Source organism: Mya arenaria, chromosome 4, assembly GCF_026914265.1.
Source record: "Mya arenaria isolate MELC-2E11 chromosome 4, ASM2691426v1".
In the NCBI taxonomy this organism is placed as follows: Eukaryota; Metazoa; Mollusca; class Bivalvia; order Myida; family Myidae; genus Mya; species Mya arenaria.
In genome coordinates this window covers 30317414-30341675 of record NC_069125.1, presented here as the reverse complement: position 1 = coordinate 30341675, position 24262 = coordinate 30317414, and the positions used below count along the sequence as shown (strand labels likewise).

Here is a 24262-nt window from a genome sequence, read left to right as displayed (position 1 = left end):
GGGAGAGCAAATAGTTGCCGCTTTGTCCGTCCGTCCTTTCGCCCATCACACTTATCCGGAGAATAACTTTAGAACTATTAATGTGAATCATGTGATGGAAATAAAACTTGGTATAGAAATAGATGGCATTGGAGTTTGCAGTGCACAAGAACCATTTATAATCCTATCATGCATATCTATTAATTTATCTCCCCTTAACCATTTTTTTCATAATTAGTGCTCGTCCGGGCCAAAATTTCAAAACTACTGATGGGATTGAAATAAAACTTGGTATATAGATAGATGGCAATGATTGGGAAGTGCAGTGCACAATGACCATAATCCTATCATGTATATTAAGGTACATTAGCACACTCCTAATGAAAACCTCCACTTTCATATTTCATGCTTTAGCCTATGTTGTAAAGCACAGGACTACAAATCTTTTGAGGGTTTCAAGGTAGCGGTTCAAATACACCATAACCATGATATTTTTCTATTTTTTTCTTACATATTTTGGCAGGAGGTTATTGGTTGTAGCATTATTATAAAGTGGTTGGGAAGTGTTGGAACATGCACAAAAATGGGTAGAAATGGAATAGAAAATAGAAGCAAGTGTTATGCACCAGTCAATTGTACCACCCCCCCGCCCGGTGAATGGGATGGTTTTGTCTTCTTGCAAAATATAGCGGGAAATGGGCCTTGACTAGGGTCCATTGGGTGTGGGGACATTTGGCAAGGATTTTACCATCAGTTAGTCCCCGCAGGGCAGGGAATTTACCCAGGGTTGGCTGGACCAAAAGGGGGTGTGGGCTGTGGTTACAGTTGACTGGTGCATAATACTCTGTCAGTGAATTCTTAAACAGTCCCCGTCTCGTTAAGAAAAAAAAACAAGGACGCCTAGTAAGTTCAGGTTTGAATCTCACCTTATCTGATATTTTTTTTAAAATATGAGTTTGTCTGTGCCATTTCTTCAATATTTGTGAATTTGAATTGCTGCTTTTTTTATTTCATTTCTTGTAAATTACTTAAATTTATATCTCAAAGCTGCATCTTAACAACTGTGTATTATAATGCTACAAAAAATTACCTTTTACCAGCACATTGTTACAAGTTCTGCCTTTTCATAGAAAACGGGTGTATGGGGAGCATCCATTGCTTCCAGCGATATTCTTGTTAACCCTTGACAAGCTACATAAAGCTGTTTGTTTCACAGCCTTTCAAATAAAAGGCAAGCTTATTTAGGCATTTGGGGACAGCGAAACTACAAACTACCCTAATTAGGTAATCATAATACCTTGGGCAGTTATCATTATAATAAGTAAAGTCAGTACATCATATAATTATGGGCGTTCTGTTCCTATCCCTTAAAGGTATATATGAGGAAGGAATAAACTGTCCAGCATTATTCAGTTCTAACATCCTCACTGTTAAGGTTTTGCTAGAGTAACAATGGTTAAAATGTTCGATTTTACACATATGTTTTCTAGTCACTTAAATCTACATATCATGGCTGACTGGTGCATAACTTAAATTGTAGTAGAATTAAACCTCGGTAAGCAATAAAGTGTTTGACGCATTGTATATATTTAAGTTTACACTTAGGCCTCACACTATGTTCCAGTCTGTGTGTACTTTCAGGACCAGTGGTCAACCACCTTGGAGCAGGGCCTCACTTTGAGAAGCCACCATGCCTGGTTCCACAGGTCACTTTCCTTTTCCTATGGAGCTCGTCCTTTTAAAGAGCAGCCACTGATCAATGTTGGCCAGGAACACATCTTCCCAGCCATTCAGACAGACAGAGACCCCTGATTCAAGACAGGGTTTTAACAAGTGCGTTGAAAATGACATTGCCTTCACTGATAGTGACAATGTAAAACTCCAGATGTGTCTGTGTTACCATCACGGAATTACGACAGCATAACCCCCTGATATTGATGTTTTATTTAATTATACATCTATTCCTGTTATTGACCTTCACCACCAGTCTTGAGTTAAATTTTCTTAGATTTGACTGAAATTATTTTCACAGTCCTATGCATATGTACCAGGGACCTACTGAAATTCAGCAATAGCTTATCAGCAGTGCAAATCATTATTTGTGTATGTTAGTTACTGTAAATACTGACAAACTTTGGGCCAGACTCTTGACCATCACAAATTAGGGTCATTGTTGATCTAATCTTGTTTCAGCCTTGGTGATTTCTATTCACTCTTTTAAGCAATGGGAAACACAGTTTAGTGTTGTTAAATTTTAGAACACAACATTAAAGCTGCACTCTACATATTGACAGTTTTGACATTATTTTTCATTTTTTTGTCTCAGAACCAGCATTCAATTAAGTCATTTAAGATAAACAATAGAAAGGATCTCAATTTTTAAAAAAAAAACAGCTGAAATTTTCCTAAAGCATAAGTAACACTCTAGCCGTAAAAGATCAATTTCCAAATTTAAATTTAGAAAATATCTAAACTTTGGTCAGATGTCTTAAACACTGCTTTCCAGACTTTTACGCAAAAAATGCCTCATCTTAGTCATTTTTCTAAAACAAAATGTCAAATTGGTCAGTCAGTGGTAGAGAAATGTACTCTGGAGGCCAACAAAAAACGTTCTTTTGGAAATAATTATTTCTTTGAATTTAAACAAGAACAACAGTCACAGAAACATGACATTTCTGCTCAGTCAAGCTAGTGAATTGTAATTTAATATTGGTCAAAAGGCATCCTTGAAGATGCTTTCTGCTAGTTTCATGAGCCCCCTGTTCTTTATATAATAAACACCGCACTGACCTCCAGATAATACATTTTGAGGAAAAACTAAAGATTTGGTCCATACGCGTAGGACTGTTCAGTTCTGTCTATATTTGTTACTTTTTTTCAACATTTTAACGTTAAAATTTGACTTATCTTTTTTATGCCCCCTTCGAAGAAGAGGGGTATATTGCTTTGCACATGTCGGTTGGTAGGTCGGTCCGTCGGTAGACCAAAGCTGGTCCGAGTGATAACTCAACAATTCCTGGACATATGGTCATCAAACTTGACATGAAGGTTGGGCCTGACCAGTAGATGACCGCTATTGATTTTAGGGCTCATCGGATCAAAAGTCAAGGTCACAGTGACCTTTAATGGTAAAATAATTTTAAAGCTTGTCCGAGTGATAACTCAACAATGTCTGCACCCATGGCCCTCATACTTGATTGGCCTGACCAGTAGATGACCCTTTATGATTTTAGGGGTCATCGGGTCAAAGGTCAAGGTCACAGTGACCTTGAACAAAAAAAGCTTGTCTGTGTGATAACTTGTCAATGCCTGCACCCATGGCTCTCAAACTCGACATTTAGATTTTTGGTGACTAGCTGATGACTCCTATGGATTTTGATGTCATAGAGTCTAAGGACATGGTCATAACACACTCTATCCTCACACTTTGAAAATCTTCCCTCGCATTAATGGGAAGACATATTGTTTTGCCCAGTCCGTCCGTCCCACTTCGTTTCTGCTCAGTAAATAAAGAACGCTTACACCCAGGAACTTAATACTTGGTATGCTAGTTGGTCATGACTAGTAGATGACCCTAATAGATTTTGAGATCACTAGGTCAAGGTCGCCGTGACCTTGAGGTGAAGAAACTGTTTCCAATCAATTACTGAAATCCTTTGGGTCTAGGAACTTCATACTTGGTATGCTAGTTGTTCATGAAAAGTAGATGACCCCTATTGATTTTGAGATCAAAACGTCAAAGATCAAGGTTACCTTAAGGTAAAAAACAGTATGTTGGCGGTGCTTAAAAATGGTTTCTGCTCAATCACTTAAGAACGCTTGTACCCAGGAACTTCATATTTAGTATGCTAGTTGGTCATGACTTGTAGATGACTCCTATTGATATTGAGATCAGTAAGTCAAAGGTTAAGGTCACCGTGACCTTGAGGGGAAGAAACAGTTTTCGCTCATTAACTAAAGAACGCTTGCACCCTGGAACTACATACTTGGTATGCTAGTTGTTCATGGCTAGTAGATGAACCCTATTGATTTTGAGATCATTAAGTCAAAGGTCAAGGTCGAATTGACCTTGAGGGGAAGAAACGGTTTTGCTCGTTAACTAAAGAACGCTTGCACCCAGGAACTTCATTCTTGGTATGCAAGTTGGTCATGACTAGTAGATGACCCCTATTGATTTGGTGATCAGTCCGTCAGTGAGTCAGTCAGCCGGTCAGTCTGTTTGTCTCACTGCGTTTTGGCTCAATAAATAAAGAACGCTTGCACCCAGAAACTTCATACTTGGTATGCTGGTTGGTCATGACTAGTAGATGACCCCCTATTGATTTTGAGATCAGTAGGTCAAAAATCAAGGTCGCAGTAGATATTCACTATTTAATACGGTGAATAAACCAAACTTCACTGTTTTTGTTCGTCTCCAGTCCAAAATTACAAATTTCATGCATTTGTTAATTAAATACTTTTAATTAATTTGGCACTGTTTCTTTACGAAGTATGATTACGGGCTTTTTTCCTTATATAAGTAAATGTTTTCGGCAAATTGCTCTAAACTGCTCTAATCCCAGCCAACGTAGTCTTAAGAAAGACACTTTCTACCATGTGGGAAGAGTTCTGGGTTCAAATCCCAGCGGTGGCTTACTAGAATTGCAGTTTGTGGCACACAAAAAAAACAGTCTTTCTCTTGTAATAATAGCCAGACAATTTTCTAAGTTGCTTTGATATATATTTACTGCACTTCGATTATGACAATTTTACGGTATTTTGACATAATGATCATTCATTCACCAACACAATTGGTCTCATTTTGAATGTAAACTCTGAATGAAGTAATGGATATATTTTTTAACCTCTGCTGAGCCAAACCTCATTTAATAATAATTTTATTTATGAAGAAAAAAGGAATGGATGCCTTAATGTGACTCACTCATGGTTTGTAAAATCCATTTGTTTTAACTCACAAAATTAAGTGTGGCAAATCATAAAAAGTGTTAAAACAAAATACCAACAGCTGGAAACCCTCAGCAAATGTTGATATTTCCTCAAATATCGTCTTTGAAGACCACAATTTCCATCAGTTTTTAACGGGATTGAAAATTAAAAACAGCTGTTAATGTATTCTTAACAGGTAAACATATCCACCACTTTTGTTTAAGTCCCGATGGCCGTGTGGATTAGCCGGCTTTCTAATTTTTTCTAGACTTGACCGGTGTGGGTTAGAACCCCACTGAAAACAAGATAACTTTTATGATATAAATGTATTTTTTCTGCAATTTCGATATCATACAGTAAAATTATGATAAAATACGGTTTGTGTTTTCAAATGCTCTACCAGGAAAACTTATTTTTGGTCCAAAATCATGAGCGAGTCACTTGAAGGTTGATCTAAACCAAAGGTGTTTTCAATGTTCTGCACAAAGAGCTGGCTGTCACTTGGAATCAAACCCAGCTTTCACCCTTCAAGATGATGCTTTCTACCCTGACTACAGTGGCTAAAAAGTTTGCAATTTTGAGCAACTCTTCATGTGATTTCTTGCAATTTGCTTTGTGTCTTTATGTTGATATTATTTCAAATAAATATACTTAAAATGCTGTATATAACCATGGTCTTGAAGTAAAATTTATGAGTGTTTTGTTTTTGTAGTTCCTTGTTATGTCTAAATTTGTTTAAGACAATCACAATATGCATGAATTATTATGAAAAAGTGAGTTTAAAATTAAAAAAAATCAACAAATAAGCTGTTCACGACCTGTTTAAAAGAGCACCTGCATTATTTTATCCAACTTTAATAAAAGACTGATACTTGAAAACAAGCACTATTTTTCTGTATTAAAACATCCGGAACTAAATTACATACATTAAAACATAAACGAGAGAGGGGCAGATATTTTTTGTCATAAGATTATTTATATATGTAACTTTACAAATCAGAGTTAAATTTCAATTTCAGGCTAAATGCAACACATACTGAAAGTTTGACAAGAGTTTAATACTTGAAGAATGAGACAAGTCTTAGAACATGACTTTCGTGGTATTATCAGCTCCATTATTCGAAGAATAAGTGGTCTTTATTACTCGCCCCATCATCGGTGTCTGGTTAGAGCTTAGGGGGGATTGGCATTCTCAATTAAAACTCCAATACTCTTCATTCAATTCACTTAATTAATACTCCAGGATCATCGCGGAAATTAAGTTACATAACTTCATCTTAACCTCAATATAAATTATGGCCCCTTATTAACTTTTGGAAGTTAAGTTAAAGTTTTAGTGCAGGTTAAAGTTTTAGGGCAAGTTGGGATCTTTATCAATAATTTCTATACAATTTATTCAATTGACTTAATACTTCCCACAATTAATGATGACCATGTATACATCTTACAATTAGGTATAAGATCTGCATTTTAACCATTAACACAAATTATGGCCCTTTATTGCCTTGCATCATTGTTTTGGCTGGCCGATGACGGGTGGCATCAAACTTTTCTATGGTATCGAATATTTTTTGAAAGATTTGACATATAGTGATCAAACTTGGTATATTGGAAGAAGTTTTCCTCGTAACTTTCAATGATGTCTATGAAACTAAACTACAAAACTGGCAAGCCTACTGTTTGAATACTTTTTAGCAAAATATAAAACAAATCAACTTTTACAGTCAATTTAGTTTTGAACAATGGATTCAACGTTAAGTAAAATTCATATGCTTCAACTTGTCAGATTTGTGCTCTGGGTCCATTATTATGCATTGTTTACAGAACAGTTCAGTTTTATAATATAAGGTGGATATTTTACAATTAACACTTCTCGGGGTTCTTCAGTTTATATTTTGGTGAAAAACCTATAAACATATGTTTAAATGCAGCACAAGACAAATGTTAAAACTTAAAGAAAAGACATAATACAGAGTACAAAAACGCCCGTGTAATGGAACAAAATATAAAGAAATGCAAATGTGTTTAATTATTTAGATATTATCTAATACAAAAAATAATCTTTACCGTAACTATGTAATTATATAAAACAACTCACCAGGATATGAGACAATATAATATACTTAAAATTTTAAACAGTTACATGATAAACTGAGTGTTACTTAACACACTGAAAGTACTGCCTAACTTTGCAGTTTGAAGTTCAGATACTGAATTAGAGGAAAAATAGAAAGTTAGTCTAGTGCGGTGAAGATACAAATATCAACCAATGAAATTTTAAATTAAATATATAAAATCTGTTTAAGACATCACCCCATACAGAACATTGTTCATACATGAAGATTACTTGGACAGCACAAGTGACAAAAACAAAAGACTGCTGGGGTGAAAGTGACCTGTCTACATATAGAAATAGTGATCTTTTTTGTTTATAACATTTAAACACCACTAATGCCATACTGAACGTCTCCAGGTCAATTGGTGCAGAAGTGGAATGACATAAAAACTTCAAGATTCATGATCACTGCTAGTACTTTTATATTCATATGTAAGATGACTACATGCTATAGTAAGTGTAGAAAAACATCATAATGGCAAATTTGATTTTTTTTTCAATTTTAGTAAAAAAAAATTACTGCTATAATTGAATTGGCATAAATGGAATTGAACAGTATATTCTCATATTCTGTGTGTTGCTTTATTATAAATGATATGCTGTAAATTTCACTATTATGAATCATTTTCACACACACAAGTCCTACAGAGATGACTGGCATCTTCATTCATCTGAAATATTGGATCCAAAGCTGCATATCCTGGTTGTAGATTGCATGACCCATGCTGCAGCTTCTTTGCACATAATAATCTGCAAACAAGTGTAAAAAGATACAAAGTATTACAAAGAATAATGCAATAAATTTCTACTGTTTTAGTACGAAAAATGTCTGTACACACTAATTTGAGGCATACAACTGAACTCTATATTTTGTAGTTATATATATATAACATTTAGGAAAGTTTGCAATAAGTTTTAACAATAAGGTCTTCTATTTGGGTGCACAGAAGGATTTTGAAGGAGTCAAAACTGGACATGCTTAGTATTACTACTTACTTAGAAAAGGTATTCCTTTCTGGAAAACACTTGCCAGGAGACAGTTTGGAATTCCGGACAGGATCACATTTTGACCAGCACAGGTTTTGTCCTTGAATGTCCCACAAGAGCTTCTTCAGCAATGTTGGCTATATAGAAATAAACAATAAATAGTGTTTTTAAAGCATTTTGAGTGTTTTTGTGAAAAACACTCAAATCTTAGTGTAACTGGCACATTTCTTTTTCACTTTGCCTTGAGAAATTTCAAGTTATATAATAAATGAATGAATATGTATGAATAATTGAATATTTGTGCTAAAAATTGTCAATATTCAGGACACCATCATGAAAAATGTTAAACAGCTTACGCAGTGACTGGATTTTGTCTGAAATTCCCATATAATTGATGTTGAACTAAAAGAAAATTATTAAAAACAAATAATTAATTATATCTTAGACTTTGAAATACCTGATAGAAAAGTTGTCTTTGTGGTTCAGCTGAGGTAATGTATTGTTTCGAATTCATAACCATTCCAGAAATAATTTCTTATGGCATCCTCAATTTCTGAATAAAAAATGAAAGATTAATTATCTATAAATCTTCTGATTATGTACACCTTGTACTAAGAGTGTTCAAAAATGCATGAGCAACCCTGAATGTTTTTTCATAGTTGGCACAACAGGGAACCAGGGTGGATGCAGGATTTGATGTTAGAGGGGGAATAACTTATGGGCGTTAGCTTTTGACATGCCCACTCCTTCAGAACTGAACTTTAATTTGGTTTTAAAGCTGCACTTTCACAGATTTACCATTTTTACAACTTTTTTTATTTTTTGTCTTGAATAGAGCAATTATTTGCATAAATATCTGCAAACCAATAATATAAGATTGCTGACAAAAAATCAGATTGTAGATTTTCATATTTCTGTAAGAAAAATTAATATTTTTTGGCCTCAACTAATGGTTTAAGAAAAATGCATAAAAAAATCAATTTTTGAACTGAAATATAAAATTCTGCGATCTAAATTTTTGTCAGCAGTCTTATTCAACTGGTTTCCATGGATTTTCGCAAAAATTGGCTGGTTCCAAGACAAAAATAAAAAGTTGTCAAAACGTACAACCTGTGAGAGTGCGGCTTTCAGTGTCAGTACGGGTGTTTGAGGTACTCTACCAAAAAACAATCCTCCTCCACCCCTGGATCAGCTAGAGCATACAACCTGGTTCCTAATTAATCATAAAAAATGTATACTTGTGACATTAAATAGATATACATGTAAAGGAGTCAGAAAATAAGTTTTGTAAACACAAAATTCTGATCAATATGTGCATTACTTTTAATTTGTAATTATACTTTCATATATTAAGGAGAATTTTTTTTGTCTCTGTTAGTGATAAATGCAACCACAAGCGGGTCCAAGTATACTTTAGATATCAATATGAGAGAAAAATTAATGAAATAAACAAAAATGCACCGTTTTTGATAAGAAATTAGTGAGATAATTATCATATATTTTTTTTGGAGTACCCCCCCCCCCCAAAAAAAAAAAAACAGCACTTTAAACCAAATCAATTTCAATTCTGAGGGAGGGGCTCAAGTTTAAAAGTAGCAACCCTGAGAGTTGCCCATCTTATGTCGAATCCTTGATCCACCCTGGCAACTGCTTGTGAAAGAGATGTGTTTCTTGCAAGCAACATGTTCCCTGTAAGCACCATATTGATAAAGTTACAGCCAGGTTACACAAAGTATGAACAGACAGATCGAGAGTGCAATTTTCATTTGCCCCTGGGAATGGGAGCATAACATGTGTGGATCCAGGATTCGACTTTAAAAGGGGCGTAACCTAAAGGCATAACCTTTTGACTTGCGCCCCTCCCTGAGAACCGAAATTTATTTGGTTAAAATTAGTGGTAGGGGGGTTTGGGGGTCCCCCTTGAAAAAAATCAACAATATCCAATCTGAAATGGAGCAATTTTGGCATATTTTATTACCTTATTTCTCCTTTATTAAAATAAAAAAAATACACTTGGACAACTTTAGATTTTAGGGGGGGGGGGGCCTATAAGTAAAGAGATTTAAAGCTGCACTCTCACAGATTTACTGTTTGGACAGCATTTATTACTTTTTGTTTTCAAATTAGCCATTTTTAGTGTAAATATCTGTAAACAAGTGATATAAAACTGCTGACAAATGATCAGATCGCAGATTTACATATCTCTGTTTGAAACTTAGCATTTAATGGTCAAAAGCTTTACTAACAGATTAAGAAAATGCAAAAACATTAATATTTTAACTTAAAGCTGCACTCTCACAGATTAAACGTTTTGACAAATTTTTATTTTTATTTTTTTACTTGAAACGAGCAATTTGTTTGCGAAAATGCATGGAAACTAGTTGTATTTGTCTGCTGACAAAAATAAGATGGCAGATTTTTATAATTCAGTTCAAAAATTGATGTTTTATGCATTTTTCTTTAACCGTTATGCACCAGTCAACCAGTCAATTGTACCCCCCCCCTCAGGTCCAGGGGTATACCGGGGATGGCCGGGGAAATGTGCTGTGTTTTTACCTTTCAGGTGGCTCCGCAGTGTCGGGTGAATGCAGTGGTTTTCTCTTCGCTTTAAATATAGCGGGGAATGGGTCCTATCTAGGGTCCCTGGGGTGCGGGGGCATTTAGCTACAATAATGAACGATCAGGGATACTTTTTATTATTTTGACATTTCATGTGTATCCCTGTCTCGAGTCTGCCATAGTCTAAAAATCGTCAAAAGACTCGTTGACAGCCATTTAGGTGGAGAGGATTTTACCATCTGTTTGTCCCTGCGGGACGGGCACTTTAGCCGGGGTTGGCTTGACCGAAATTCAAAGTCCCCGCCTGTCCCTGGACCTGGGGGCTGTTGTTACAATTGACTGGTGCATTAGTAACAGTTTAAGCCATAAAACATTAATTTTCTAACGGAAATATGAAAATGTGGGATCAGATTTTGTCAGCATTTTTCCATCATTTGTTTGCAGATATTTACGCAAAAATTTCTTTTTCAAAGACTACAAATTAAAAAAAAAAAGATGTAAAAACGGTTTATTATTGAGACTTAGAGTGCAGCCTCTGCGATCTGATATTTGTTAGCAGTCTTATATCACTGGTTTCCATGCATATTCGCACAAATTGGCTCGTTCAATGACAAAATATTTAGATCTATATAAAAAAAAGTTATCAAAACGTTTAATCTGTGAGAGTGCTGCTTTAAATAACGTGAAACAAAACCTTTAATCAAGAAACGAAGGTTCAGCTTCTTTTAATAACTGATTCTTAACTTGAATTAAGCAAAATTATTATCTTTACCTGGTGGCGGCTGACTAATTCCTTCTTGTGACAACCTGGGACCATTAAAACATCGATAGTGATCTAATAATTACACGATGCTTCTGCTCCTTTTAATCCTATTTTCACTGCCATTTAATAAATAAATCCCCTTTGTTTATGGTCAAAATGCGCATGCGTAGTGACACACATCCGTTAGATTGCCGCCAAAGTAACATCTGCGGATTTTGTCCAACTTAATCTCATAACTGCGGGTTTACAACAATGATGACAAAGTCAGTTTTTTAAGCGCGGAGAATCTATTTTCATAATTGTGAGTGAGTCTGCTAAGTGCGGACTTGCGGGATTGTTTCATCCAGATCCGTTACACTCTATAACTGCGGGTTTTGCTAAATGCGGACTTGCGGGACCTATGGCGTTGCAATCCCGCAAGTCCGCACTTAGCAAACTGCGGTATTGCTAACTGCGGGATTCGTAAGTGCGGCGCAACTAGCGATTTGCTATGTGCGGGATTGCGGAGCTTGTAACTGCGGCATGGTATACTGTTTTAGTAACTGCGGGCTAGCTAAGTGCGGACTTGCGGAACTGCGGAAACGCGGAGGTGCGCACCTGCGAGAAATTGCTATGAAAATACCATCGGGACTTATGGCTTTCCATAAGTATGGGTGCATCTGTGAAGCCGGCGTAAAATGCTCTAATGTTAAACCCGGGCAAGTTATGTCTTATGTTTCGGAGAGGCTCAACAAATACATTCCAAAATCAAGCGGTATATTAGAAAGAATCATTGACGTCATACCAAGACTCAGTGTATGTCGTATGTGAAGTCAACATATTTTACGGCTCTGCTTTCTCTTCCACACCCCCCTCCCCGTAAGTGTCAAAAACGTCAACTGACGAAATATTTATCTTCACAGTGTAAACTGGATAGCAAGTTCTGAATGATGAAATATTTCTACTATACCAGATATAAAACACACAACATATTTAATGTTTAGAGGAATATTGATGTAAATGTTAATTATTCTAGCATGCATGCTCAATAAAGATTTTTGAAAGCATAATTCATCATCGTCTCGCACCTGAATCAATTTGCACAACATTCTACCGGATGCAAATAGGTTTTCATATGTTATCTTTGTCTGTTAAGAAATTTTATTTACGCTTTGTCGATGCAAATAGATACCAATTTATTGTACGTTGTCGGTTAAGACATTTCAATAAATCTTCATTGATGCAGTCTGCTAGGCGTTTACACATTTTTGGAAAACTGGATTAATTAGTTAAGCTACGCGAACGGGATAAGTTCTGGTTCTTTGAAGAGCCCTTCAAATATGGAGTTTTGAAATGTTCTTGTATGTCCTAATTTAATTACACAATATCAGAGTAAGAGATTTGCTACAGGGCTACTTTCCCGTTTTTCGAATATATTGGTCTCTGATGACACGCGTTGTTACCTAAAGCCCCTGTCGCATACGCCGAACAACATGTCAATACAACGATCTACGACAAAATTTGGGGACATTTGTAGACAGTCACGGATGTGTCGTACGAATTTCGGTGATTTATTTTCAACAAAACATGCTTTCAAAGACACTTGTCGTAGAGATATTAACATTTGAACACTATAACGCAATTCCAATACTACAGAAATAAGCCCAGTAGCAAAAATGTTTAAACATAAACCAGGTTTAATGGCACTGGGTCAACGCCGAAGACATAGAATCGAAATCCTCTTCCACCAAACCAGCTTCATTTTCCTCTACCTAAGCATCGCTAACATCGTAGGACAAAAGTATCGATGGATAAATTTGACTAGGGCTGTAGTTTTGGTAATTAGAAACACATTCTACAACTGACGTCACTAGCATATTGTAAAAAATTAACTTTGTAACACTTGATAATGTTAATTTAACAGTCAAATGAACGAAGTTTTCAAACGTAAATAAATATTGTGATATTGTTGCTTGCATTTTCAATTATCTTGTGTGTCAGGCTAAAAGTTTAAATTGTACGAAGAAGAAACATACGTTATTAATTTCATCTTCAAGTGCCGATCTTTAAATGATATGTTTAATTGACCTAGCTAATCAGGCGGTTCCATGGGACATTACCATGCAGTAATCTAAAAGAAAGCGAGATGTTGTACATGTGTCTCTCAAGGGCCAGTTGATCAAGTCCTATAAAGTCAGGTTTCCACGTTCTTGCAATAAAACAGTAAATCCCATCTCTGTAAGGATAAAAATTCATAGTGGTTGAAATGATTTTAATAAAAGGGTTGCAATGTCTAAAATATTGTTTTGAAAAATGTTTAAATTAGGTGTTAAAACTTGTTTTCAACATATGGGTTGAAAAGTCCAATTTGGTTGTTGTTGTTGTTGAATGGCTGCATTATTGCTTTGACCCCTAATATCCCTAAGCGAGTCCTAAACACATTTTTAGGGATTTTATTCCCAATGGTTGATGGGATATTCGCCAATGAAGTAATTAAGTACCAAAAAAGCTGCGAGACTTGTGATGAATAACGTCTAAAGTGTTCCCACATCTATAACGAGTTGTTATTTAGAAATTGTTTATAGCATGAATCTTTAAATTAAAATCAATAACTGTAGAATAAGAATGTTCATTCTTAAATATGAGTAAGCCTCGTAGTAAATTCATTGACAAGAAGGTGGTTTGTGAACAGGACATTTTGTCGAGTATTTGCATATGTTCATGTATACTTGATATATGAACTGTCTACGACGCTTGGTTTGCATTATTTTGTAATATATTGAAATTTATTTAAAATCAGAGAGTGCATAGTTACTTCCCATGCATGTTCTTTTTTGAAATTTGTATGTACATTTATAGACTAGGTATCTCTGCTTATCGCTATTGTGATTCATTTTACATAAGTTAGGTTTTTCTTTTCCTTTTTATTTCTTATTTCCCGGCCCGCGCCCGTTTCCCATTTGGATAGACATTTGCGGAATAATAACACATTATATTGTTTCTAAACACAGACAGATCATAACATTTTCATGTAGCCCTTGGTCTCTTTTTTATAAGTTGGTCATTGCAGTAAGTTCAACAATGGTAGGGATTGAAAAGTATTTAAACTTCGTGTCATTAAATCTACAATTAGAAAATAATTTGAAATGTCTTTGGTTGAAAAGCCTGACAGACGATACTGGGGTGGATGTAGAAGGAAATGTCCCTGTGAATGGTGTCCAGAAAAATATCACTTCTTCACAAACTGTCAAATCATTTTTATTAATAACTAATGAAAATTATCCTTTTCATTCAAAAGGAGTGATGCAATCTTTGAAGAGGGGTCAAATTCAGGGTTATATCCAGGTTTTGACATTACGACTGCATTGGGGACGACAACAGAAATGGAAAATATAAGGCTCCAAACATGGTATAGGGTTTTTTAATTTGAACTTCTTAAATATGATTTGGATTAGTTTTAGTGTTGCATTCACACAATTCTAGTGTTTAAAGTGATGATTCTGATGCACTAGTTAATGCCTATCTTTTCTATCACTATGAGATGAACAGTTTACAAACATGTTAATTGCATTGAAACGGGTTTAACCAACAAAGGAGCGAAGTAAAGGTGGGGTTAGGTGTTCGACGATTTCTCTTTTACTGACTTATGTGTATTGTAATTTCAAACGTTCGATGTAAACAGGGGAAGTAGATATTATTAAATAAAATAAATGGGATTTAAAACTATACCTGGAGTGGCTCCCAACGCTAATGATAAGCAACCACTATAGAAATGGGAACATAAGTAGGTCTACCACACTTGTGACATTGACATTGCATTTGTGGAACACCCACCTGTTATCAAATACTCATTGTCAGATGCACAAAAGGTAACATGAAAATAACAACATGATTGCATTTTTGTCCCAGATGACATAACATGTTTCAGTTGCCAAAAGAGAAGCTTTATCTCAAAAAATAACTTATCAGCGATAAATGATTTGGGGTTTTTTAAATGTTTTTTTTATGTTAACCAATAATCGCTAAATATTATACCACTCTCAAACCTTCCTTTAAAATGTTTTGAGCTCAATTAAGTTTAACGGCTGGTTCCACCGTTACATCAAGCTGTAAAAGTTATTGGGACTTTTGAAATATTCAATAATTACATAGCGTTAAATATAACGTACCGTTAGCTGTTTAGCGGTCTGTTAAACTTAACAGAGGTTTGGAGCAACCGGCCGTAGGACTAACTGACCAATGACAAAAACACATAAATATACCAACATGACTACTAACATACCAACAATTTTTGTTTTGTATGTCATTTCTTGATTACACATGTCAAATTAAACACTATATCAGTAAGTTGGCTTAAAAAAGAAAAAAAAAAGAAATGAAATAGATTCCCATTGTTTTCTTTTCATACATTTGATTTAACATCACAAGTCAACAAAGGATATAGTATATGATACATTAAAAATCTGCACTGAGCCTTTAAACATGTTTGTTATTATATGGTTTTTAAATACATATCAAACAGAAGTGTATATGGCCTTTGTTTCTCATATATAGAGTTAACAACCTATATGTTATTAACAGTTGTAAATGTGATACTTAATGTCTAATTTTCGTTCCATTCGTGTTTTTTTCTGCTCCTGTGCACAGGTTGATATCATTGTTCAGAAAAGTACGTTCATTTTTAAATTACGTATAGCTTGCCAAGTATATTTCAAAACAATTACCTTCAAACGCGTATGGAAATATTTCGTCTAAAATAGTGCATCGTCAATATTATGCATGACTCAATGATTTAATCATTAGTCGTTAAACGATATTTCGTCTGGAGAAAGGTTAAGAATCGTGCATCGTCAATAAAATTCATGACTGCATGATTTAATCATTATGCAAACCGAAATGAATTAATATGTTCATGCATAATTACACATTCACAATGTAAATTGGACGATTTGTTTATGTGTTAAATGTCTAGTAAGGCCATTATAAAATACTAGATCACTCCTATGTACATGAAGTATGTTTCTCTCTTATATAGGTAAAGCTTCTACAAGACAACTTTTATGTACACCACTATATTGACGTCTGTCCATGTACATCTTTGCACTAGGAATGTAGCACACAACTAAGGTAATAAGGTGTCCATTCTACAATGATTCAAATTTTTGATTCCTAGTGACCCTATACTATTTTGGTATCATTTAAAAAGGTTTTGGTGAGCAGACAAAGGCTATCTTAAACTAATAACGAACACATATTACAAACGATCTTTTTGGCCTTGAAATATCGCAAAATATGTATTTTCAGCTGAAATAAAGGTCAAAGATACAAACTTCGACAACATTATATGAAAGGTTATTCGGTCATATAATTCACATATTATACACAACAAGCAATACCATGTTAAATGATACCAAATTATTTCTGGTCGCCAGGTATCAACATTTAATATTATCGCTAAGTGTTAAAAATTTAACAGGCATTCATGCGCCACATATACCATAGGTTAAGCGGTTTTAATCTGTAACCTATTTCTTGCCATTCTTGTTAACATCTGGCACACACATTAAAGCAAACAGAATATGCGGGTGGAAATATATCCATTGAAATGTTGAAACAAATGTGACACTGTGATATTTCGTGATCAATGACGAAAACAAAACTCATTCATTAAATACTAAAAGCACAAAGGTAGTATCACAATATGTATCTTTCGATTGTTAACAACTAGTGAAAACAGTGAACAATTGTACGGGACACATTTACAAGGATATTGTTTGTTGTTGACTGGAAGTCTGAATGAATGAAATTTCAATTCAGATGTAACCAATAACATCCAAAGTAGGCACTATTTTGTGTCCTATCACAATTTATTACACTTTCTGTTTAGACGCAGCATGTTATTTCAACACCTCCATTTCACATAATATTGTAACGCCTCCTTGTTTTGCCCCTCTCGGCTCCATCAGGCATAGGACCATTTAATCCAGGTAGGTTTGTATTAAACTAATGTGAAATATGCCTATGACCATTCATTCCGGGCAAATTTGGATTAAATTGATGTGAAATAAACTTAGAAGTTGAGTCCCTACTATGAAGTCCAGTGATACCATTGGCTAGAGCAGCAAAAGTGGCTCCGCCCAAAATAATATTTGGAGGTGGCAAGTTGTTCTCTGATTCAATGGAGTTGCGCCGTCTTAGATTTATCGGGGGCCGAAGACTCACAAAAGGATCACTGGAGTTATGGCTGGAAATCGTGACAGGCATTGACCGGAACTATTTGGAGCTTTCTCTATTTTTAGCAAACATGAGAAAGACTTCTTCAATAATTTCTTCCGATACTCCTCGGTCAGCCCAAATGATTTTAAGCCTATATTGTAAAAACAATACATTAATATCATTTTTGTTGACCGTCAGATTGAATGCCAGGTTATTCTGTCAAAATACTGATGCAAGAACTATAATGTTAGTCTTTTATAAGACTTAAATTGCAATCCCGTTTCAAATTTTTGGATAGTTATGTAATTCCTTTGTAATTGAAAAAACGATTTAGCGAAAATTAAGGTATTTAATAAAATATCATTTTAACAATCATTAAAACAACACTTGATTGTTTTGTCATATGTTTTATGATATATTTAAATTTCATCTGTAACGTACTTAACATGTTTCCTATGAAAAAGAGTTGTTGTGTTGTTTATTTATATTCAAATCTATGGTGCGCAGTGCTACTTTAGGTTTTGGATGTTTTTCGTTATATTGCAATTTTATCAATGTTATCATGACTTGTCAGCTATATGTTTAATAAAAGTAAAGTTGACCATCTAGAAAAGTTGTTGTGTGTACATTGTTTATGAGAATTAACTCCTTACCGGTGCATGTGGCCGCAACCTCCGTCAGATGTTCTTTCTCGTCATCAAAGTACAGCAAGTCACAAAAGTCCACTCTGCTTGCTGGCTTTATCCTGTAAGATTGAAGAGTTAACCACCATGTATCGTGTCTCAATGTAAAATATGTTGGAAAAATCCTGTCAACTTGTTCTAACAATATTGCGATGGAAACCAAACACTTCATCTACTCTATAAGCATATTACAATAGACCCAATACATGAACATTGTGTCATTTGTAATATGCTTTAAGAGTGGATGAAGTGACCTTAACTTTGCATACTTTCGGTTTAATATATACAGTAATCAATAATATAATCTAAAATAATTAATACTTGACAAAGTGGAATATTTTGGATCCCGGGTAGATTTCCTGCTGGTCAATAAACTCATCCCATTCGATCATCTTTACGAGACGCGCACACTCCTCCTTCAGGAACGCCCTGTAAAACACAAGCATCAAATCAATAAATACTGTTTCATAATGAGACTTTGCTTTGTGATAGCATAAGTGATTGCAGCATTAAATTATATATATAAGTCATAACCTGTAGTTTAACAATATCGATTGTAACAATGATTAAGAAGGAATTTATGTTGACTTATGCAAAGTCACTCTTTTTTGAGGGTGTCGACTTTTATAAAATGCCACTTTCGTTGGAGGGTATGGTCTGGTGTCCTTTAGGGGTTAACCGGAGAAGACAAACTTGTCCGGCTTTATAACCACAAACCAGACTCATATCTGTGATTATGGCCTAATGACTACTCGCCTTGGTACACCAAAGGAAATCAACTTGTAGGACATTGACCCCATGGAACCCTCGGCAGCAACGAAAACAATAATTCATCGAAATAAGACACAGCTCCAGTCGGTTTAATGTGGTGGAGACAGGGTTGCGCTTGTCGTTTATATCAAAGAAAACAGCTTCAATAATACCGGGACTGATGTTTTATACTTTGGGTACATGCTTGGATTCCAATTAATCTCTCTTTTCGAACGTATTCATTTTCTTGTCCAATTGCATACAATTTTACATTAATCGAAATGCATTGCATTGAGTTATACTTTCAGTACTACGTTTTAAAAACGAAGACATGGGAAGTCACTCTCGAAGTTTTTGGATTGCGGTATATGATATCGTGCTGTACATTCTTTAATGAATCGATTTTAGTAACATGAACTTACATGAAATTCTTGTGATTGTTAGACCAATCGTTAATCCATTAAATTGAGTAACTTAATGTTCAAACGAATGAAAGCATATAACTGGATAGGCACTGAGGAAATAGTTCTTAGAATGAGTATATTGCTATTTTAACGGTTTCTTTGTTGCAAAATTATTGCGTTCTAGAAAACAACAAGGGGAAACGTTTATTAAGATTAAATGCCATACTCAAAAAGGAAAATTACATTGTTTTGAAAATTTCGGATATATCTATTTTTATTTACAAAAGAAACTGTCTGATAAATATAATCTTACATAATCAAAATAGCAATGAAAGCAATTCCCATTGGTTAAAAATAACGGCTTTCAATATTATTAAGTATTGATAGTTTCAATTACGTTTTCAAGATGAAACGATAAAAACGTCTTTCGTTATCTTACAACAGGTGATGAAACAAAATCTTATGAAATTAATACATCAGACTTATCTGATTGATGGCTTATCATCGACCTTTTCCCTAGGACGCCTTTTACCTTATTATTGTTATAGAAACCTCTTATTAATATTATAAACTAGTTATAAAATAATGCGAAAAACAAGACAACCCTATAGTTGGTATTCAATTTAGACGCATAATCTTGTCTTTACAGATTTTTGAATTATATTTTAAGGTGACACAAAATTGCTATTGTTGTCAATAAAAGCACCACAACTTACTCGGAGGCAATTGCATTTTTGAAGCCATCAATATGCAATCTATGCAGTAGCGGATTGATGTCAGGGAAACTTTTCACTTCGCGTCCAGAAGCGTCACACTCCTTGATCTCGCCCCTGAAAAAACAATAAAAAATTATATAATGATATTCTCAAATATAAAATAAGGTGTACTTATGAGATTGTAGAAGGAAGCAATATAGGGATTCCGACAATTATGTATTATATACCGTTTGTTCTTTTGTTTCGTTCTTTGAAAGTGTAAATCGCATCCCATTAAATAAATTTATACTTAATATTTAAAAGCCTAAACTAACACTGGTAAGGAAAAAAAACATTACTCTTATAGCGATTTTTGGCTCGCTCACAATCAGGCATAAACCAAGCCTTTCATTTCCCAAATAAATCAAAAGGTTTTATTTGAAAAAAACAAGGAACGTGTAGGTTGCGAACACGGAGATATATATAAGCATTTTTCATATTACTTTTACGTACCATTTTCATGTATTGTGGCATACCATAGACAAACGGTGTCGATTCGGCAGCAGTGCTTGTCACTGAATCAGTAACAATATTACTTAATATTATTTCATTAAATTATTTTAATAATTTAACATTTACTTTTATGTCGTTTTGGAGTATGTTTTGTAATTTTATTACTGAAATTGTGTCACATCTAAATCATTCCCTGATAGCTGTAAATTATGTTGACATTCAAACACATTTTGTTGATTGATCTTAGGGGAAATTCTATTTTCTATCTCAATACGCAAAGCTTATCATTTAAAATGATAAGCACATGAACAGTGATGATGTCCAATGATAAACTGTGTTAAATGCATTACAATATCTCCAAAACGCTGACAATGTATGGCTGGTGAATGGTATCATCGGCGAAATCTTTTCACCTGCGCTCTATATTATGCTGGGTGGTAATATAATCAAAAGGTTTTCGATGTAGGAATCTGCTTCAGGAAGCGTAAATATATTTCTGGTATGGAAAAAGCAGTCTCGAAAAAGATCTGTCTTAAAAATATACTGCTTTATCGATATATCTATTTTAAGAAATTTAACTCGGCAATTAAGATTATAATAGCTTAACAGACATATCAATATTAATGTGCTTATTACCCCATTGTCATTTGCGGTGAGGTCAGCATTTTTCTAGAGAGTTTGAAACGACGTTTTCATCAGAAATTTTTACAATAATATATAAAAACGACACTGAAAAACCACACTAGAAGATGTTGTAAGTGCAACAACCTAAGAGTGTGTACTTCTCCTACAGACATTTATTGAATTTCTTGTAATTGTATAATTAAATATCGAGAACCGATAATTTGTTTGTGCGTATTAAAGCAGATCTGGTTAAGTCCATTTTTTTAGTATTTTACATTGCTCTTATCATTAATAGTTTATTCGCGTTCTCCTTTATTCATTCACAAACTGCTCCTGAAAGTGCAATGATAAACAATCCGTCTAATTTAAAATATGGGAATATTCCATTTTATAACAGAGTAAAATTGTGATACGTTTTCGTCTACAGTAACAGTAATGTCTGTATAATATAATAAGACTTTTTTGATTACACAAAGTTAACGAAGATTAATATCATTAATGAAAAATCGACCGGAGACGTATGAAGATTGGTCTTTAATAGCTTCGTATATAGCTTAATTGGGTGCATTTGAACCTTTGAATAACTTTGTACAACAAGTCACAACTGGAACAAATTGTACATGTATTTTTAAGTTAATACCCTACTTTTTCTAACATACTGCAAAATCAACATACACCATTTAAACAAACGACAGTATATTGATATGGAGGTGTTTTAATATTTATGCAAAAAGCTACAAATCAAACTTTGTTAACACAATGCTTGATAAGCTAATATGGGATGTCAATTGAAATATTTCTCTTTTTTTCAAATTCCGATATGCTTTCATTGGCTACTTTTGATCAGGAAATGACTATTTGTTGTGGGTCAATATATTGTCTGATATGCGTTGTATAACGGTCCATTTTTCTATAAGTAAGATAAAAAAAGTATAAATGGAATTCAATGTATGGTTGCGGCGGTCGGCAATGCAGTTTTCTATGTGTTGTACTTTTCTAATAGTTTTCTTATGTATCCGTCTACTTGTACTGCGAGGTACCAGCCATTTGTCCTATTAATTTATATCAATCATATAAGAAGAGGAAAACACTATATATTTGATTGCGAAGGTGATTAAAATGTAAGTGCAACTGTGTCATCGCTGTTAATGTCCGGACGGGGTTTAAAAAATGTATTTCTAGTTTACTATGATAACGAAGGACCGTGTACCACAATACAACTACAGAGGCAAGTTCAGTAATTAAAACAGTCCAAATATAAACCCTGTTTTGAAGCACAAAACCACAATCAATTTGAGTGACAAACGTATAAACATCACATACACAAGTACAAGCACCAAAGCATATCACACAAGTGATAAATGATGGGATTATCGCATTGGAACGGTCGGTGAAACAAGAATTCACCGGAACAAGAGTGTACCGGGGGTATAAATTAGTTGGTATGCCCATTATCTAACACTTGCAGTCACTTGAAAAGGTACGAACATACGACGAAACAAACCTGTCGAAAGCAGGTTTATCTCGTGGGTATCTAATGTACGTAAGGCAGACATGATGTCTACCAAATCATTGAATGTTTTGATGGGCGTCTTAGCGCTTGGATAATGCGTGAAATATTTTGGCATAAATAGCTCAATGAGTGATGCCATCTTCACCAGAAAGTCTCCCTGACATGACTGTTTCACAAAACTTGTTCTGGCAATATGTAGATCAGAAGAAATCCTATCTAAGATTAATATTTCCTTATCGAAATCAGGCCGCACAAAACCGGTTCATATTTCATAGGAATTCATTTGCTTGTTTATTTAATACATTACAGGAATTAGTGCGTGTTCAAGCAGAGTGAAAAATCGGAGGTAATTTATGGGATCATGATACAAATGTATATATATATCCGATGATTTCTAGACAGTTTCTTTAAACACAGTCATTCTTGCATTCGTATCAAAACAGATGAAGTTAATGAAGCGTTGAACAGATTATTTCAAGACCCATAGCACGTTTTAACAACATGCAACATTCTTTTGTACATTTTTGCTGAAAAATATTGAAATTCAGCCATACGAAGGTCATCGTGTTGCTCTGTTCAACAGCTTTGAAGTCAAACCTTACCATAAAAATATTGGTTTAGTGAAAAATACGTAAAAATACCTCAGGAGAAATTAAAAACATTTTGCATTTTGCTCAAATAAACAATTCAACGCATAGCAACTCGAAATGCAGTCTATTGCAGATGTAATCAACACCTATATAAGCAACAATTAGAGCATGATGTTGGCATTCTCAAGTAATAGTTTGTTGACTTTTGTTGAGACCTCCAGGTGCACGTGCTCTGGTCTTGTCATTGTTATCAAGATTTTATGAGTTTAAATTGCTTTGTTTCCTGTTAGGTTTCAATGATTTCAATTGATAAACATATCTGATAATATCAGCTATTTTGCTTTAATCAAAATGTTAACGTTTTGCGGACTGTCTATCAAAAATGCGAAGACATAATGGAATTAAACGCCGTATCGAAAACACCATGTGACTAATGGGCCAAGTGATGAAATATTTGGCAAATCAATCGATTAAAGCTATTACTAAAAGATGTGTTATGTGTAGGAGGATATGTCAATGATTATGCCAATTTAATATTTAAAGGTCAATATCCAATTATGACTTGCGACTGTGTACTAATTGTTATTAATACAATTTAAATAGTGTTGCTGGTTTATCCAAAATAAATTGATATTATTGGACAGGATAATGCATACTGATAACCTTTATGTTTAAGACATGACTTGAAAAACATTTTATATTAAGTTGTTGTAGTTATTATTTTTGTTCATTATTTCAACTTAAATCGGACGTGAAATACTTATTTTGTAATTGTTCAAGACCAAAATCTTATTTGTAATTATGTTTTTAAAATACGTTTTTCTACTAAATAATACCAAAGAATTATGAGATAGCAGGACCAGAAAATTCTACATCGGATTTTTCAATTGATATAATTCTGAATTATCACCATTATCCAATCATTACTATTGTTAGAACATATCTATATTTAGATTTAAATTTAT

The 24262-nt window shown here is 34.3% G+C and overlaps 2 protein-coding genes and 1 pseudogene across 2 annotated transcripts in view; 1 reads left to right on the top strand and 2 right to left on the bottom strand.

Annotated features, from left to right (window-relative positions):
* LOC128231387 (sialate O-acetylesterase-like) overlaps positions 1-24262 on the top strand; it is a 270653-nt gene that overhangs the window by 51768 nt on the left and 194623 nt on the right. The gene's annotated exons all lie outside the window — the stretch shown is intronic.
* LOC128230749 (uncharacterized) lies at positions 7636-8564 on the bottom strand. The gene is made up of 3 exons (XM_052943191.1): positions 8466-8564; positions 8018-8145; positions 7636-7771 (listed from the first exon to the last, which is right to left on the bottom strand). The coding sequence occupies exons 1-3, from the start codon at positions 8526-8528 to the stop codon at positions 7636-7638; spliced, it is 327 nt and encodes a 108-aa protein (XP_052799151.1). The 5' UTR covers positions 8529-8564.
* On the bottom strand, positions 17226-21211 carry LOC128230748 (uncharacterized; annotated as a pseudogene).

Coding starts and splice junctions, on each gene's coding strand:
- LOC128230749 (XM_052943191.1), bottom strand. CDS start 8,528: ATGGTTATGAATTCGAAACAATACATTACCTCAGCTGAACCACAAAGA. Junction 8,146..8,465: donor AAAGACAACTTTTCTATCAG/GTATTTCAAAGT, acceptor ATTTCTATATAG/CCAACATTGCTGAAGAAGCT. Junction 7,772..8,017: donor GAAAGGAATACCTTTTCTAA/GTAAGTAGTAAT, acceptor ACTTGTTTGCAG/ATTATTATGTGCAAAGAAGC.